Genomic DNA, 21,242 nt, shown 5'->3' with positions numbered 1-21,242 from the left:
TTAGGTATTCTTCACTAACCTTAAAATAAACCATTTCAAAGACTTGTTATCTCAATAGCTACATGATAAAATTGGATATAATTTCAGTTTCTTTCAAAATTTGAAACTATTCACTGATCAAAAGATAGTTTCAATTTAAAATGGTCTTTGCCAAGAATTCTATATTTTATTGCCTTCTTTGTGTTTAAATTCATTCCATGTTAAATTCAAGATTTTTCTAATTCGAATGAAATAATATCACATCAATCTACTTGAGCATTTTTGGGCCAAGGTTAGTTTCTTGAGCGAATCAAACTTAACTTTCCAAATGCTACATGTTAGTCGAATCTTCAAGTTATTAATATCAGATTATCAAATTTTTTGAACATTTTGCAATCAAAAGTCAAGGAGTAGACACCTCCAACGTGCTGAAAGTAACACAGAAAATTGGAATTGATTAATCTAGTAAGAAGTGATCATTTACATAGAGAGAAGTGGTAAAATTAAGAATAATAGAAATAGTAGGGTAGTTGTTGACCTAATTCAGAATAAATCAGATCATCTTTATGTAAATGTTTGAATGGAGAATGTTAATGAACTGTACATGGTAGAAGGAGAGAAAGTGGTGAAGGGTATTCAATAACTCAGCTTGTGTGGTGGGTGTCTTGACCTGTTGTTAGCCTTCCATCTGTTCACCCTAAATAACTATTTTTCATCCAAAATGGCTGCTATATTCTGTTTCGTTAAAGTCTCTCATTTCTAACCTGAGTAATCCAGGTTTATGAAATTGAAGTCAGATTTTATCAATGGTTAGTTTTGTATATCTAGTAAGATATATGGGGTAGATATCCTTTATTTGTCATTTACATCAATTAATCGGGACAGGGTAATTCATTCAAATTTTCATAAAGGAAATTAGGGTTGCGACTTGACACACATAGTACATTCAAAAGAAGGTACAACCAAAGGATAGGAGAGTTAATTTATTATCATAGGAGAAAAATGACATCCATGTACATCAAAAAACTCTTTTAAAAATTAAAATCCATAGACTGACATTCTGATGGACCACCCACTTATATAATATACCTTCTTTTGATTATTTGGATATCCCAAAATATAAAACATTATCCATTACCCAATACATGTATGTCTGAACTTTGATTTTGTACACAAAATGCATGCCTCTAATCTAGAATATATCTGTCTGTCTGTAATATTCAGCTACTTATACATGTATTATGCTACAATTGATGTAAATTATTTCTAGGATCTGTTAATTGGCATTTATTCAATGGCTGGCAGCAGACGTATTGTAGGTATGGTTGATTCTATATACAGAAAACACACATTGAAAACATACTAGATCAGACGTCAAAACCTCACGGTTGGCAGACAGTTCTTACACAGGTGTAGAAATCTACAGAAGCGTCTGATTGGCAGAGAAATGCTGGCTGACAAGAATTGGATTGCAGAAAAAATAGATTTGGCTAAGCCAGAAATTCTACAAGACTGTAAGAATGTAAGGCAAATAGTGTCAGATCACAAAATAAGTAAACTAAATCTACTCTTTTTAAAAGAAGAGCCAACAATCATTAGAGGAGAGTAAATCATGTAAGAAACTAGCACCTTTTAACAATTAGTGCTTTTACAACCTCAGCTGTGCAATTGAATTTAAAAGATTTGGCTGTAAAATGAAGTAGAGATAATTTGAAGAGATATCTTGGTTCATATTCTACAGAATGTGGAATAGAAAACTTTGATTTTAAATTGCAGCATGTGAAGTAAAATGTTTATTGGACTGCTTAATGTCAGAAATTAAATCATGCAATATGAAATCTCCAGTCTAGTTAAGAAGATTAAAATGAAAGCTGTTTATTAAATGGACGATTATGTTAAATGGAGGCTGAACCCCAGCGAGTGAAAACACAGCCTCATTGATTTTTATTTCCATGTACTTGAATTTAATGTTCAGCTTTTCACATTCTCCACACAATAACTAAGGGTAATGTTATTGCAGAATTATTACTTCTAGCTCTTAAACTTCATTCATCCATAACATTCATTGATACTATCCAGACTTACTATAATAATATTAAAGTCATTTCACACTGAAAAAAATTACATAAACCATTAAGTCAAGTATCTTCACATATTTTTTTTCACTTACACGTATATCCATTTATGCTATTATCTACACTTGTGGTTATGTGTATAGTTAGTGCAGAACTATATCAACATTGCTCTTGAATTGACATCTAGAATTGCACTGATTTCTGGTGTTTATTCAGAAGGGTGGACAAACACTGCTTTGCTGGTCACACCTACCACAGAAATATTGATGTAAGCTGATTTTCTTTTAAATCATTTGTAATGAAGATTGCCTTATTAGTTGTAGAAATGATTATGAACTGCACCTGAATGAGCTAATAAAAACTGGTAAATTTTGTCAAGACAATCTTGTTCAATTTTCAACTATTCAGGGTACAGCCTGTGGCACATGGTCCAATCTGAATGATTAGAGGATTTTCCATGTTGTAATCATTTTGTAAAATCAATGTCAGGGTAATGCTCTATCTATGGGATTAAATTAACGTCAAAGACCCTACTGTATGTAAAATAGATATAAGAGCATTTCAATGTATTTGTTATCTTGATATTTTATTTTTTATTATTATATAAAGACTTAACTGATGTAATGGTTGTTGTCAAAGCTATAAATCTGAAATTCTATATTAATGTGTGATGTTCAGATATAAAAATAAACTAGTTTACAAAGTTAACAAATGTCACAGATTTGTTCAGAACAAAGTCAACAATTTATGCGACATTTGATTGTATTGTGGGTTTTATGAAATTAAAGGGACAGTTGAAAGATTTATAAAGATTTTGTATGTGGATAGAAGTCTTTTATTACAGTTTCAAATTGCATTTAATTAGAGATCAACTTGTATGCCAATCTAATTCAAATTAGATTACAATTTTGTATCTTTTTCTTCTCCTTTGTAATCTAACAAGTTTTCTACCAAAGTCAGGTTCTTATGATGTGATTTATGATGTAGGATCCATGTCCTAACATTGCTATAAAACAATGAGGAATTGTGATATTAGATTGCTTGTATGCTGGATTCGATTTAAAAAAATCTGTTATTCATGTGTGGATTAGTCTACGGCAAATTATTTTAAATGCTAGTGTTGAAAAATTTGTAAAAATGAAAATTGTGAAACTTGCAGAAGATAAATCTTGTCAAATACCCTAATTTAAAGGAATTGACCTATATTCCTAAAGTCAATGAACACAACAATGTTCCATTGAGTTGTTATAATGATAACAGCCACCCCCTACTGTAGCCAAAATATTGTAACAAAAAACACCGAGATGAAAGGTTTTCTACATGGAGAACTTCTTACAATATGTCATCTCATCATGCCTTTACCTGGCCTTTATTCACGGTAACCATCTTTATTATCAAGTCTTAATAGGTAAGAGGTGAGATGGTCTTCACATTTCTTTAGATATTTATCATTATAATATACCACTTTAAATACCTTATAATTGTCTAGCACACGGGTGGCGTAAGAGAAGAACCCCTCCAGGCAAAATTAGACTTTACTCAATAGAAGGGTAGGCATGTGATTTGAGATTTGACAAAATACTTGATATAATTGTTGCTCTCAAGATGAGAGATTGTAAGGGAGTATTAAGTACAAAATCTTTTTTTGATGTTTTTGTACGTAAGGAACAAATAATGTTAGTGTTTCATTCAGGTCTGTCAAAATTCAAATACGTTGTCATTGAAATCCAAGCTTGATGTCGCCTTTCATATTATTCATGAGCAAATAATTGGTCTGGATTCATGTTATATATTGTAAGGACCAGGTGTTGGGCAAGGAGGTATTTTATATACTAGAGTTATATATTAATAATAACTTTTCTCATTCCCATATATCAACTTGATACCAATAGTTAAATATTCTCAGATTCCATTGAAAATCAACATATTTCCATGATTTAAAAATCAACATATTTCCATGATATTCCCATGATATTCTCATGATATTCTCATGATTTACTAATCAACATATTCCCATGATATTCTCATGATTTACAAATCAACATATTCCCAAGATTTACATCAACAACAATTTATTCCACAATAAACAAATCAACATATTTGCATGTTCATTAGATATTCCAAGATAAAAAGTCAGCATATTCTCATGATCAACAAATCAACATGTATGATTTACAAATCAGTGTTTTACAATGTTACGAAAACATATTCCCATGATTAAGACATCAACATTCCATGATCAGCAAATCAACATTCCATGATTAACAAAATTGATGTGGTCACATGAAAAAATATCACATCACAAGATGAATGAATCAACATAACCCATGATTAACAAATCAACACATTTCCTTAAATCAAGTTAATGAATGTCTTAAGTTAATAACCTGAAACTTGTTAACCATGATTAATTAAAGAGACTGTCAGACTTGTCAACTTGGTACAGAAAAAATACATATTAAATGGAGGTCACAATGCAGTGCAAATAATAAAACAACGGCACTTTTTATCTGTTGGCACATAATAAATCAAGATCAATAAAATATGTGTGAAAATGTAAACAAATGATGAGTAAATAAAGGATAAGAAGAAAACAATGTGATATTAACCTCAGTTCACCTTCTAACTAGAATATAAAGTCAATCTAGAGTTTTAATCATTGAATACCTTTCATGAAATATTTATTAACTTATTTCCCACTCTATAAAACATTAGTAATAGGCTTTAGGCAATAGAGAGGATCTGATGACCATTTCTCTTTATACCTTTATCATGGTCCCTGGCTATTGGTAGATCATTGGAGCATGTCCGATTTTACTTCACGCACCCTTGCTTATCCTGTAAACCGCTTGTCACATTTTGTCGATCTAATTTAAATCTATTGATTCTTCAATCGTGAAGGTTGAATACTTCGTCTGGCCATGTTTTCTTCGCCAATCTTTTCAGCTTTTAGATTAAATGTCAAATATGTTTGATGGCTTTTCAAAGCCCAGATCCAATATCACAATCTTACTGTTTGTGATGAATACCTCTAATTTTACGTGGTTTTACAAAGATATATTGTTCGTTGCCGTCAAATAAATTACTAGCATGTTAAAATAAGCCCCAGTCAAATCTTTTATATTATTTCTATTATCTGACCTCTAATAATTTGGCTTATGAAAGTTTGTAGAAGATATTAGTTATTTATGTTAGTTGTACTGGAAATGTTTTTGTACTGGTAGCTCTTCTGATTTGTCCAGAATGGAGGTCCATTATGCCAGATGGCAAATCAAAGCATTGGGAGACATGATTTTTATCGGTCAAGAGATTTATTTCAAAAAATTTAACATGGCTGACCTAATAATAAAACAGGGAATATTATGAATGAAAAATTGAATATTTATATAATCTAAGAAGCTAAAAGAATATTGTTAAGATGTTTTCAGTCTACTCTTCTGATAAAAATTGTTTATTTTTCTGTCATAAAGTGAATTTGTTTGACCCACTTTTCGCTTTTCATTCATAAACTATGAAGAAAGAATTTAGGATTATCACCATCACGTCTTATTAACATCATACTAATATTGGTCAATAGACGTAGATCCCCTCTATTTGTCCACAATTATTAAACTATTTATGGTTTAGAGATAAATTCAATGATAACCCTGTAGATCATATCTATCATTGTCAGAATCTAAGGGCGAAAATTTTCCAAATTGGTGTATATGGGAGGATTGAGGGTCTGTCATAGATCAATATACAGATAAAGTGTATATCAACCTTGCTATTCAGGTACAGATAAAAGATTAGGGGTCAAGGGGTCAGTTGATTATTTCATGGGTCAGTTTATATAGATATTGAAGGTAAATATTTATAGCTGGACAGCATTAAGAACCCCTTCTCCTTGATCCTTTGATAAAAAGTGAGTGTTCACAGTAGGCAGTGTTAATATATTTAACATACATTAGGCTATATGTATACAATCTTGTTTATTTACCATTATCTGTGAAAGAAAATTCTCATCTAATTATGCTTGTGGAAAGACCATAAACATAAATAAGCTTACTATGTGTAGTTGTTTTGTTGATATTTGTTGGAATCAGTATCACATGAGAAGAATATGAGTCTGATTCTATGTCAAAGAACATTATACCAAAAAATGATAATGATATTAATTCTTCAAAGTTTAGCTTTAAGTTAAAGCATAAAAAGTCAGTTATGACACTTAGTTAAACAAATATAGTTGTGAAAGCTGTATAAATAGCACATAGAGTTATTAAATAGCCTCACAATTTTTTAGATTTTCAGATTGTGAGGATGGCGTTCCATTGAACTTTACCACCAAACTACTCTTTTACAGGTGTGGCTTTACTATGTATTCATAACATTTTTTTGCAATTTTGCAGAGAAAACAATGCTTATGCTATTATTGAATCACATCACATATTTAAAAGAATTTGAATATGAACACAGCTACTGATAATTATAAAATATATAGAATTAAAGATAAATGATTAGTATTGAATGAGTTTAGTTGTATATTTATTGAGTTGAGATCAAGTGATCTGATTATAAAATGATAAACTTTACAGATAAACTCTCTATACTTTTATTATATATACTGAGAATTTTAATTAGTGATGTTAACTGACTTTAATATCATTAAATTTCTACTAGCTAGAACTAATTAATCATGATCTTCTATCCTGACACCAGATTGGTTGCTTTCTGTGAACATCTGGTCCCAACTTGTGTTAGTGATTTTTCAGATATAACAAATTCTAGAAGAACTTTTTATAAGTCCAGAAAGAACTGCATCTGGTCATTGGGATTTTAATATTGTGAAAATATCATCACTTTGGCCTATTACATTATAAATCTACCAAAGACAAACAAAAAGCATCAATTTTTATTTTTTGAAAATAACTGAGTTATTCAAAGCCCCAAATGTATTCTGGAGATGGCTAGAATATTAACGGTCTTTCAACAGTTCACATAGTGCTTATCCCAACTGTTCAGAGGTTTTGTAATTTTTTTTAACCCCTGTTGTAAATAATAGTAGCACAGGAAGTTTTAGCAGTATATAAAAACCTTCAAGATGCTATCTGTGCCCAGTAGAATATATGATGTACTATGATTTAAGAGAGAAATATATTAAGAATGTTATATATGGAGTATATTATAAATCAGTGGTTTCCTATCTCTATTCTACATCACACAATAAAGACATACCATTCATAACTAGCATTGAAAGTTAATAACTTATTGTATACTCAGAGTGCATTCAGTGTCTAGATAAACAATTGGGAGAAATTTTTCTCTTCACAGTTTGGCCATGTATCAAGAGTATTTCTGCTGTCTGATTGTTCGGGTAGATTAATTTATGACAATCTTCTAGTCTAGGTCTTTTATAATAATTATGTAACAGAATATTAGAAAAATTCTTAAGGTCCCTTGTGTAGATGATCTGATAGAAAACCTTAAGATTCATTGACTTTGTCAACTCAGTTCTCTAATTTGATTGATATTAGTGTTTTGATTTCATATTTTTTATCATAAGGATAACATGATGTAGGTGTAATTACTGATAGATCTCCAAATCCATTAGTTTGATAAGTTTCGTATTCAAGGCTTCAGTTATTCAGTCTTTCTGTTCAATGAACTTCCATTTCTGTAACATGACTTGATTGTTTTAAGGAATATGTTACTGTACAGGACAAAGGACACAATTATATATGATTAAATGGACAATGAAATATATTCAAAATGAAGTAGGCTATTAATGTATATCCTTCCACCAATTTAGTTGTCACTTTTGATAGGTCAATTGCTAGACACTGAAACAGCCTGGTAACCAATTCAAGCATAATGGAATTTAATATTTCATTAATAATTAATAATCATTCAGTTTAATATGACAAATTTAGGATTAGATTAATAATTAACTTGCTAATGGAATCCATTTTAGGATATTAAAAATTTTATAGTAGAATTGGAATGAAGTTGAATGAGTCATCATTAATTTGTTTTGAAATATATCAATTAAATTAGTATGTTACATTCAAATTTTCTCTTACATGCAGTTGTTTGAAAGGTGAAATGTTACTTGAAAGGTCTTCTCTTGAAGGATGTAATATGAAAGGTCTTCTCTTGAAGGATGTAACGTGAAGGATCTTCTCCTGTAGGATGTAACTTGAAAGGTTTCCTGTTGTAGGATGTAACATGGAAGGTCTCTTCTTGTAGGATGCAACTTGGAAGGTCTATTCTTGAAGGATGTAACATGAAAGGTCTTCTCTTGTAAGATGTTACTTGAAAGGTCTTCTCTTGTAGGATGTAACATGGATGGTCTCTTCTTGTAGGATGTAACTGGGAAGGTCTTCTCTTGTAGGATGTAACTTGAAAGGTTTTCTCTTGTAGGATGTAACTGGGAAGGTCTTCTCTTGTTGGATGTAACTGGGAAGGTTTTCTCTTGTAGGATGTAACTGGGAAGGTTTTCTCTTGTTGGATGTAACTGGGAAGGTCTTCTCTTGTTGGATGTAACTGGGAAGGTCTTCTCTTGTAGGATATGATGTGAAAGAAAAGAAATGATTGTTTATGAGACTATTGCCGAATGTAGGTGAATTCAATGTTGGAGAGAGTAATTTTCCATTTTGTCTAACTGTATAAATTAGTAATTACATGTACCTTGAGTAACTATAGTTGAATATTGACAGTAAACTAGTGTCAAGATTGATTGGTATAGACTATAGTTTGATGTAATTACTATAGAGATTAGTAATAGGGATCTATTAGATATACACAACTTGTTATTCTCTGACAATGATAGATAATGTACACATTTCTTATTATTTTCAGCTATTTCATTCTCCAGAAAGTTTTTTTAGTGTGAACAATTTCCTCATAGTTTTTTTTGCAAGCCCAAAGCAAGATGCATGGTCTTGTTATTGTTTTCTGTGGTCATGAGGTGTATTCACTTTGGTCGGTCACGTATAGTTTTCTCTTTGGTCATGTAGTGTCTTCTGTTTGGTCATGGAAGTATTTGACCATGAGGCGAAAAATCCTCCTACGTTAAGAAATATTTTGACTCTCTTTGTTGAAAAAAACCTCTTCTGTACCTTTTTTGGGTCAACACTGTTACAACTGTGTTAAGACAATTTGTCTTTGTCAGAAAAAAACACCTTTAAACTGATGTCATAATTATTCAGATCAGAAGCAATACATAGTAGATGAAGTATCTGCTTCACAAGACAAAGTGATATATACCACCAGTTTATTAAGTTCTGATAGCCTATCTGTACCCAGTTGAGTTTGATGTATTGGATTATTGTGGGTTGTTTCTCAGACTAGTTGTGATAATTAATTTGTTTCTGGTCATGTTTTCAACCAGATTGTATTAGTATTTGACTCAGTAGACTGTTGACCTGTATATGACAGATACCAGGTTGTGGGAAATGGAGGATGTACAACAACTTCTTCTCAGGTTTTGTCTGGCAATGATTTTACTAATATATTACCTTTCCTGGTCCTGAATTATTTTTAAACTTACACATTACAAATGGTAGATTTTCATGTACATATATTTCAAACATTAAAGTAGATCTAAAACAAAAAAAAGGTCAAGAAAAAAGATTGACAGATTAATTTCCTGGAATGCCAAGTCCATCATACCACTCATACTGATAATCATCAACAATACAATCACTAGTACACAAAATATTGCAAACATTCCTACAGAATCCGATAATCGCCATTATAGCTCTGTACAATATATGCATGAATAAATTGATAAAGTTATTTTAAATGTGACAGCTATCTACTAAGTGTAACAATCTCTGACACAAACTAACATTAAGTAATTGCTGTGTTGTAACAATTCTCAAGGGTACTCTTTGACCATTCTACCAGATATGTTCTCTAGTTGTAATTATGTCTACTATATGAATAGTGATAAGTTATCTCATAGAAAAAAAAGTCATTAATTATGTAGAAAGTATTTGATTGCTATAGAAAATTGAGCTTAATATGTATGGAAGCCTTTAGTGGTCATTTATATTCTGGCAATGCCAACAAGACCGAAATCATAATGCAATGGAAATTGATCTGGGTTTAGAAACCTGCTGTCCAAAAACACATAATAACAGCACAGGATTTCAGTTTTGCAATGATTATAATCTTACATTACTGACCATTACTGTAAAATTAATTCTAATTTGACTGATAAATCTTATATTCTTTCTATTTTCAGAATTTTTCACAGAGTTATTAGAAAATGCAAGAAAAGACTTACATGAAATGTTTGTGAAAACATATGGACTATTATATCAACAAAATTCCTATATATTTGAGGATTTATTTAAAGAATTACGTGGTTATTATAAAGGAAAAGATGCCAATCTTATGGAAGTGATGGATAATTTTTTCAGTCGGTTATTACAAAAAATGTTCAAACTATTAAACGCAGACTATCAATTTGATGATGAATATATGAGTTGCGTTACTGAGCGTATGGATGAATTACAACCTTTCGGAGATGTTCCCCTTAAATTATCAATCCAAGTCAAAAGAGCATTTATAGCTGCGAGAACATTTGTACAAGGTTTAGCTATTGGTAGAGATGTTGTAATGAATGTTATGGAGGTAGGTGCTTTACTTTTTCTTTTCTAACTTGTATGGGTTTGCAGGCTTCTCCCAAAACTCTTTTAGCTATACGTTACTAAGACATTGTTGTCAAGATACAAAAATATGGTCTTGGTTTAAAGGAGCAAAATTTCACTCAAATAAGAATTTTGACAAACAAGAAGCAATCTGTCATTAGAACAGAATAGAAAATATCTCCTTATTTTTGCCTCTTACAAAGTCTAGCCTTTTATCATCCTAATTGATAAAATATTTACACAAACTTATGTTTACAACTCTTTCCCTAGACAAAAAACTCATAAAACCAAATGTGTGAAAATAATGATATGATATTGAAGAGACTATTGTTGGCCAAAGTACACCATATAAAATGTCTGGAATGACACTTCACGTGTTCATAAACACCATGTTTCTGTAGGTACAGACCTAGCCATCAGATATATCTACTAGTCAGTCTGCTCCCTAGGGCTGAAACACTAGTGGTAACATAAACTCAAAACATATTTCAAATCCCATGTAAAGGATGTGATTGTTTATAATAAGAAGAGAAATTGTGAAGCTTTGAAGTATCATATCAACTAGTCAAAAACTTTGACCACATGGATATGAAATTTTATTTTACATCTGACTTTTTTGTATGTGTTTGAGCTATTCAAAACTTGCAACATCAAATTTTTAAGACATTTTGTGATGGATAATTGCAAAAACCTTAATCTTAATCACAGTAGAGAAAACAGACTTGACTGTTTGCACCATAGATTTCATTTACCAGTAGATTTCCTTAAAAAGGACTACAATTTCACATTCATGTGAAGTTTATACTATGGACATATCAGATACATATAGACAAGAATATGGACCTTACTAGAAACTTCCATACATTGAAAGCGTCACAGAATAATTAGGAACAATTTCATGAGAGTATATATATTACAACCACCATAAAGCTAGCAATTATTGTTACAAGCAATTATAATTGAAACACTAAGACAATACTAAAATCTACTCTGACATATTAATGATCTACACCAGAAGTGATGATCCCTTTTATCTTCTGGGCACACAGCCAAACTTCTCGGCCAAGATTTCATTACAAATGGTGCAGCTGGTCTCAGCAGGTTAAATACCATGTTATTTCTTTACACGACATACAGTTCAGATGGTCAATTGGTATTTAAGATAAGATAGACTTTCATCAAAATATCTCTAAGCCAAATCTCATCTATCTAGTATTATAGTCCAACATTGTTGATTTGCTGATATTTTCCAGTTGGAAAGTGGTTGTTACTTAACTTACTGCCTGTGATATCTGAGCAATGATGTAAAATGGCTGGCTTTGACAATGCCCTTTAAATATTTTTTTACCCAGAAATTCCCAGATTATTTATTCATTCAACATCAGTTTAGCATCATGAAGCATTCATTATTTGGTACAATATTTGGTATAATATTTTTATTACTAAAGTTTACAATATGTCCACTTTTCAATTAAAATGGTGCTCAAATGACATAAGTTGACAACAGGAAACTTCAATTACCACTATAATCTGTTCTACAGCGAGAGAGAGAAAAAGGAATGGTGGGTTATAATACCTCAATCAACTAAATTAATTGCGTGAAGCTAATTATGGGCTAGAAATGCACATTATATCAAGCAATAGATAACAAGAAGATTGATTTACATTCCATTCTAATGTAGCTTAGTTCTAGAGATAAACATTCAACTCAACATGTGCAAGATTAGATGATGATTATTAGAATCCTCCATCTTGTGATTGTCCTTAACTCAACTGCTGTAAAGATGGCTTAATGCCAGGGTTTAATTTAAGGGGTATCGCATCACAATATTTCCTTTGATTAGCCAAAATAAAAATTTATCATAATGGATACAAATCAAATCAAATTGTTTATTTGAAAGTTTACTAGTGGAACATGTTGAATTGCTACTAAATCTTAAAGAAATGCGAATGAAAATTTAACTTGATTAGCCAAAACTTAAATTCCTTTTTTATAATAAAAAATTCCAATTATTTAGAGATTTTAAACCTATTTCTGTAAAGAAAGTAATTTGAAGACCATTTGTTTAAAATTAACCTTATTTATATTCATTTCACAACTTTGGCTCAAATAAAGTTAATGGTATGCAAGAATTTCTCAGAAAATGTTCAAATGAGGCTAAATACTTGAAGGATAAAAAAGGTACTTTTGTTTTTTGATCAAAATCTGACAGCTAATGAGTTTAATCATGAATAATTTGGGCGCCTTTTTCTATAAGTCATGAATTTTACCTTCTGATTATATGGAGATAACCTTATGTCAAAAACACTGACTTTCTTATCAAAGTTTGAAATATTTTTTAGCTTAAAATGTAGACAAGCAGATATCATATAATCCATTATTAAAGAGAAAAAGGTAGAATTTAATTACTGAAGTCTGCATGGTAAATAGACCTTAGATAGCCAGTTGATAGTAGAAGATTATTAATGTCTTAAAATCCTATATTTTAATTCCTAGAGTTTAATAAGGCACATTTCAAACTTCAGATCTGGGAAATATTAATTCCGCTAGTTATTTTTTAAAATAAATAACTGAATGAAAGAATGAATTAATGAATAACAAATTATTCAAATGAATACATGGCCTCTATAAAGGACTAAAAGTTATAACAAGTTTTAACAAAGTTTGGAAATTTGAGGTTTTAAGTTACTCTGTGACCTTAATTTTTAACGAAATATTGTAAACCAGTACTCTGTCCTGAATTAAAAAAAAATATAAACCTGTAAACCTGACTGGCTCATTTCAAATTCTAGTTGAATCTGTTTTTCTTTGACACAAGTAAAAGTCTCTTTGATTAGTCTCAAAATTTTCCCTTTGATATCAACTTTTTATTTTGACTTGTTGGTATTTATATTGTCAAATGGTTTTTATTTTACACTTTCTGCCGTCTTTGCACACCATCTGACCTTTCAGTTGATAGATATCTCAAAGTAAAGTTCTGTACCTTGTTCCAGAATGGTTCAAACTTGAAAACTTGTGAAAAACTATAATACTGTTTGTTCATTCATTGGTTAAATTATTTATTCATTCCAATGGTGAATTATGAATTTATCAATTAGTGTTACCCTCATTCATGTGGATCCTTTTAATGGATCACGATTTCTGAAATGGAATATATAAAATTGATCTTAAAAATGAAAACCAACTTCTAATGCGACTTAACATTTGAAATGAACAGTTAAATATTCAGAATGGAATGGCTTTCAGACTTAAAAATCTTGAAAATCTGATTTTCTTAATCTGTCAGTGGATATGGTATTCAATATTTGAAATAAGAACTATTAAAACCTCTAATTTACTTAACTTAGAAATATTTTATAATAAAAGATCAATATTGATAAAAATCTAATCAGCATTTATTAGGATTTAAAAAAAGAAATATAAGATACATCTTGTAGAGAATAAATCTTGAGAGAGGTAAAATAAAATAGAAGCCACCTGCGTTATTCTGATGTAAACCAGACAATAACCTTATTAATGCTAGGGATTTATCAGGTACATAATAATAATAGCTTGTATTTATAACTATTATGCAAGTAATACATCTTAAAAGTTAATCTGAACACCTGATGCCATTCGCCCTACCTTTGTTTTATCACAGTATTAAATCTGGGTTCTATTCAAAATGTTCAGGGTACATGTGATATACCATACAACTTAGATTAATTGAGATTAAAGTTATATAAAGTCTAGACAAAAGATGCATGTGCAGCTCATTATTGCTTTTTGACTTATCTTTAACAAAATGTGCAATTGTATAGAAATGATACTACACCTTTTAAGCTTTAAGGAGGGGTTTTAATGGGAAAGATTTTTTTAAAAACTGAAACATGCGTGCTAACATAAAATTATTTCTTTAAATTATCTTTAAAGTAATATGACATTGATAAAATAACTGATAAAGAGAACAAGGGAGTTATTCAAATTCAAGGTAACATCAAATTCCAGTACTTGTGATCATTGATACTTGATACTTTAAGACCATTTTAAAGCATTTTTTTCTGGAAAAAACAGTTAAGATCAGATAATCTTTAATTCCTAAATTTGCTTTTAAAACTGTTTCAATCAGATAAAGGGAGCCTTTGAAAGCATCACTATGATAGATCTTGTTGCGTTTTTGTCACAGTGACAGATTTTCGCAATTATTATCTTAGATGCGCTTAAATTTCTGAATACAAATACATTAACCATCATCCTAGAGTAAAGGAAAAAAAACTCGTAAGTATGCAGAGCAAGTGTGTTATTCGAAGATTGTAGAAGATGTAATTTAGTGTCTATTTCTAGCCCAAATCTTTAAAAATGACAAAAACTGTGTTTGTATGTTTATATTTGTCTGGTTGCCCTTACCACCTTTAAGAAATAACAATGTGAAATTTTTGTGTAGGTATATGTTAGAATATATTTGGGTGTATACTAGTTGGGTGAAATGGTATCAGTATGGCAATAATTCAGACAATATGTTGCTATCTCCACTATTTTAACATCTACATTCATAACTTGCTTATATCTTTACTTCTGGGAACACAATTTTATTTAAAAAATCTTACATTACACCTGTGGATAAGACTTTTGGGTTAAAATATTTCTTTAAATTTCTTTTTACTTAGCCAAGTTATCAACTCTAGATCTCCTGTATCATGCTATCTCCACACAAAACATTTTGTCATTAGATCAAATGACTAGATGTGTATTTCCATATAAGCCCATTAAGCATGCAGCACTGACAGGGGTAAACTGAATTATATAGTGCAAAATAATATACTCTTCCAATGCTTAAGTTCACTATCTGTAGCTTGTATCCACATCTAAGCTACTGTTTACTATGTTACAAGTTATTTACGTTAAGTTCTAGTAAGTTACAGTGATATCTATTTTTGATATATATACATATTTCTTCTAATTTTGAAGAAAATTTATATTTTTAGACATGTACAGGTATATAAGAAGGATTTGACTGATGGGTGCTTGGTAATAAAGAAACATTAACTGTTAAAGTTATGAGAAACTTATCTTATCATATAAAACCAGACATATTCATACATATTAACTCAGATAAATATCATTCCATTATGTATCATTCTTGGAGAAAATAAATGCAATTCTCACTTCAGGTAATTATCCAACATGCCAGCCATTCTATGTCAGCTAAGCTAATTCTTATGTTTATTTTAGGTACCCGCTACTGAGTCTTGTGCTAAAGCTTTAATGAAGATGTCATACTGTCCACATTGTCGTGGATTAACATTGACTAAACCATGCAGTAATTATTGTCTAAATACCATGAAGGGTTGTCTAGCTTATCAAGCTACATTAAACTCAGCTTGGAATGAATATATCGGTAAGTTAGACATTTATTTCTTTTCTATGGTAACAGCGAGAAATTTAATAAGCCTGAACTGGTAATTAAGGCAATGGTTTGTCTGAGTTTAGTAAGGTGATTTGGTGTGATAGAGCTAAAAAAGATTCTTGATCAAATTAATATTGTCCAGGTCAGCTCTTTTAAAAGACAGTTTTGGATTCCGCATTTAAAGACAGAAAGAAACTATATTTTACAATGATAACAATTTTAGGTTCACATTTAAGGATCCTTTCTACCAGCTGGTCCTTGGCCAAACCTCTTGGCATTTATCTTTCATAGATTATACGTACCCATGTACAGCTGGGTCAACTGGAATTATGAGTGAAGATGACTTATTCAAGGTCATCGGACTATCGCACACCGCCACAATGTTGATTATAAAGTATGATAGACAATATAAGCCTGGAAACTTGCTTCCATTAACAAATTAGAATAACTTCTAATTGACCTCTGAGATGACCTGACCTGACCCAATCACATGATTTCCTGAAAAGAAAGTATAGAATGGTCACGATCTGATTGAGCTAATGGAATGACACCTTTCATTTGGAATTAACAAGTTACATTCTGTGCAACAGTCAGTGTTTAATGAAGTAAATATATGGAAAAAACACTATTAATATGACCTGGATAAAAATGAATGGAATTTTATGTCCTACTAACTGTACCTAATTGTGCAATAAGGGACTTTTTACAGGACAGCGACATTAGCCTCCTCTTTTTTCGATTTCCAACTGTCGAAGGATCTTTAACATGCACAGTTTAATGGTATCAGGTGTTCCAATTTATGCCCTGCCTCATTAGCCTACATAATAATATGTATAATAATAATAATAATTTTTTTTGCATAAATAAGTTTACAAATACTATTACAATACATGAAATTCTGTGCACTGTCTGATTGCAATCCAGTATCTTTTGACAGCTGAAATGCATGTACATGTACCTATTCTCTTTCTGTCAAACAATCTTTAAAACTACTGAAGATGTATAATTTATTATCTTATTTTCTTGGCACCAATCAAGTATATATGCCAGATACCCAAGTAGTTTGAATTCCATCGTTTTCTCTGTAATTATGCTGGAGTGTTATGTGAATATTTCATTACTCTCAAACAATATGTTTGTATTTGAAAATTGCCAGACAGTAATTTGAAGATTTTAAAATTTAAAATTGTTAACTTTGATTGCATATTTCGCTGTGTTATTGCAAGAAGAAATTTAATAAGTCAACATGGGTTTTCTTAATATTTCGGGTGTGGATATTTTGTTTAATAATATTTTCATATCCTAAGCAATCAATTTTTTGTCCATTTTCGATAATGAAATAGTAACTTTTTCATCGGGTTATTTTTAATTTTGGTGTCATCTAATCTTAGAAACTAAAAAAAATATTTTAAGTTAGATAAAATAAAAAGGCATAACGAAGTCATACAATCAAATGAAACATGCATAGGGAGCACAACGTCATTTTAAATAGTGCTCAATCAATGGTCCAGTACATTGCAAATCTTCTCTTATGACTGATTACAAGCAGTTAATTGAATTTAATTGGTTCATGATGTTAGGATGAGATTTTTTAATTCTAAGCATTGTAGAAATGTTCATATTTGTTGAGAGATGAAGATTCTTGAGAGAGCATATCAAAATTGAATTCCATAAAATAAATTGATGTTTGAAAACAAACAAAAAAGGGAAATGAGATTTGGTGGAATTATTTGTTTTTAATCTGATGTCTGTGACCTGGTATAATACTAATAATATTTCATCTCATCCTTCATTCTTACAGACTTCAATAACTTCTTCTCTTTTCTTTCTTGCATAATTTTTACATAAAACCCTCATTGCTTCAATATTTCTCTTGACCTCAGCTGACACTTGGCATTTGTCTTGGTCAAAGACAGTGTCAGTATTGACAATGGTACTGACATGATTATAAATCATACTTCTGTCAATATGTCAACTAGAAAGTCCAAAAGTTTCCTCTGACCTATTAAAGAAGCTGATTGAATACAGATCAAGACATTTTAGACATGCATTTGTTTGAAGACAAACTTCTAAATTGGAAAAGAAAGCTGTACAAAATACATAATATTTCCTAGGCTGTACAAAATACATAATATTTCCTAGGCTGTACAAAATACATAATATTTCCTAGGCTGTACAAAATACATAATATTTCCTAGGCTGTACAAAATACATAATATTTCCTAGGCTGTACAAAATACATAATATTTCCTAGGCTGTACAAAATACATAATATTTCCTAGGCTATACAAAATACATAATATTTCCTAAGCTGTACAAAATACATAATATTTCCTAGGCTACTGTACAAAATACATAATATTTCCTAGGCTATACAAAATACATAATATTTCCTAGGCTGTACAAAATACATAATATTTCCTAGGCTGTACAAAATACATAATATTTCCTAGGCTATACAAAATACATAATATTTCCTAGGCTACTGTACAAAATACATAATATTTCCTAGGCTGTACAAAATATATAATATTTCCTAAGCTGTACAAAATACATAATATTTCCTAGGCTGTACAAAATACATAATATTTCCTAAGCTGTACAAAATAAATATGATTCTTAAGCTGTTCCAAATACAAAAGATTTCAAAGTTTTACAAAATACAATTTAAAAGCTGTACAGAATAGCATTTTGAAATTATACACAAAATGATTTCATAGTTATACAAAATGCTATGGATTTCATAGTTATACAAATAACAGTAAACTTAAAAGCTGTCGTCCTGCAAAGAGATAGTTGAAAAATTTCAAAGCTGTACAAAATGCATAAGATAATATCAATATTTAAATGAAATTAAATGAAAATATGCAGGTTTTGATCATAAATTTAAAATGATAATTTTAAGGAGCATGAATTACATTACTATTCATTACCAATTACCTTAACTACTTAGATATAACATCATTAAGTTTAAATAGTTATTAAAATAATTATTTCCCAAAATTTTAAACAGAAAATTTAAGTCATTATTATGTAAATGAAAAATGAATTCTTGACTGTTTCAAATAATGACTCACAAAATGGCCGCCATCGAAAAAGATGCCCTTCCAGTGTAAAATAATTGTAGAAATATGTTGAATTGATTTGACAGTAGGGCGAGACAGTCGACAGCTGATTAAAGACTTCTGCTTCGGTCGCTCTCAAATATCCTGACTTAAATGTCTCCTATTCCTACAGCTTTAACAAATTATTTGTGTTAGGATCAAATTTTTTTGTGGATCAATTTTTTTTATACTGTTAAATAATGATTCATTTGAAAGTAAATATAAATTTTATTAATTAAAGGCTATGAGTCCATAAAGAATATTTCTGGCAGGTTGAATTTTAAATTTGATTTTTGACAAAATATTGTTACTTGTCTGCAATTCTGGATGAAGTTTAAGTTAAAAACCTGGAAACAAGCCAAACATGCCTTTCAAACATTAGGCTGGGCATTCATTTAAAAGATTTAAAATTTTCCATTTGACAAAGAGAAAGAAAGATTTCTTTGTGTATGATATATTTCATATACAACCCATTTCCTCCGAACTAAGGTATGTCAATTTTGTCTTGAGTGCTTTATAGTCCGATCCAGGGTAGTAATTTGGTGATATTAAACTTTAAAAGGGTTGTAATCTGTTAAATTTGAGTAAGATAGAAGGCTTGTAATTTGTAAGTGACGCCCTACTTGATGTCAGCAACTAAGGAATTTATATGTTATATAAAGGGTTAGGTTGGGTGAGATAAATTTACCACTTCAAGATAATATTACCATTTGACTGATGTACTCCTTCATAACGTATGGCTTCTGAACCACCTTGTGTGCCCCTTACCATTGTCTCTCTACATTTATATTTCTTCAGTTTCCATTGTTAAACAATGACTCAGAAATAAATAATCTTTTCTGTCTTGAGTTTGTTACATGGATTTTTAATATGGATTTTTTAATAGATGAAATATATCTGACCTTGGTTGCCTCTCAAATTAAATCTTGATATCCTTGTGTCTTACATTATGAAAGTCGTGAATAATAGATTTTTTAAAAAAAGGATAAATTTATTTTTAAATAATTCAAAATTATAACCATCCTCTAGGTAGTGGAGATCATTTCAATAAAGTTGCATCAAATAAAAAAGTAAATTGCATTTTTCGTATTTAAGATATTTGATTCATGAGATGCAGTTAAAATTGTTAATAGAAATGCATTCAAGTCAATACAAAACCTACTTCCACAAACCTTCTACTTCACCCTGCCTATTGGGCATGATAAGGGTGATAGTCTAAAAACGCAAATAATTGTAAATAGAAAAGTGCAATTCTAAATATCTGAAGTATTTAACCCTGTGTATATTGAATTAAGATAGATGTAGGCTATCACTGTGTTTATTTTGGAAAGTAGATATGTTAAAGAAAGTAGATAAAATAATGTTTCAAGTTGATCAAACCTGTGGTTGATGTAAGTTATGATGAATATTTAACATTTGCCTTTTATCTTATTATATAAATTAAATTATAGGAGAAAACACTCATTTACTTACCAAAACCAACAGTCATAAAATCCAAAAGCTGGCAGGGAAAAGGCTGAACCACCTGGATTAAAATACATGTCTTACTTAAAACTGAAATTTTATTTCTTAAATTGGATCTGAGTCCGATAACCTTAGAAAGATCTGTACAGTTTCTCTTAAATATAATATTACAAGATATACAGGTATTTTAGTGACTGGATGTCTTGAATACCTTTAGAATTAATCATATATATGATTATTTGTTTGCAATATTCTAGTTGTATGAAGTATTTTGAAAGCGCTATCCATAATCTGGAAACCGTAAAATATAATTTAGACTCATTCATTGTTATGTATCTATCTTCTAACATTACATTTTCTATTTACAGAGGCAATGAAAATGTTAGCTAGTCGATTGGAAGGACCTTTTAATATTGAATCAGTGGTAGATCCTATTGATGTCAAAATATCTGATGCTATTATGAATCTACAGGAAAGCAGTGCTAAGGTTTCAGCTAAGGTAGGTTTTCTTTTACCAATTTATGGTTATATTTAAATGTCAATCATATAGTCAAGTATCACATAATAACTTAATTTCCACCACTTCCATAATAAGTG

The 21,242-nt window shown here is 30.3% G+C and overlaps 1 protein-coding gene across 1 annotated transcript in view; it reads left to right on the top strand.

Annotated features, from left to right (window-relative positions):
- The window catches only part of LOTGIDRAFT_139272 (hypothetical protein), a gene marked incomplete at both ends in the record, with an annotated part of 37,475 nt that extends 16,295 nt beyond the window's left edge, over positions 1-21,180 (top strand). Inside the window, 3 exons of the mRNA XM_009049336.1 lie at positions 10,282-10,673; positions 15,903-16,068; positions 21,014-21,180. Of these exons, the coding sequence (XP_009047584.1) occupies positions 10,282-10,673; positions 15,903-16,068; positions 21,014-21,180 (725 nt within the window). The remainder of the gene's footprint in view (positions 1-10,281; positions 10,674-15,902; positions 16,069-21,013) is intronic.
- Positions 21,181-21,242: the final 62 nt, after the last annotated feature.

Source organism: Lottia gigantea (genome assembly GCF_000327385.1).
Source record: "Lottia gigantea unplaced genomic scaffold LOTGIsca_134, whole genome shotgun sequence".
Lineage (NCBI taxonomy): Eukaryota > Metazoa > Mollusca > Gastropoda > Lottiidae > Lottia > Lottia gigantea.
This window is presented reverse-complemented; position numbering and strand designations above follow the sequence as displayed.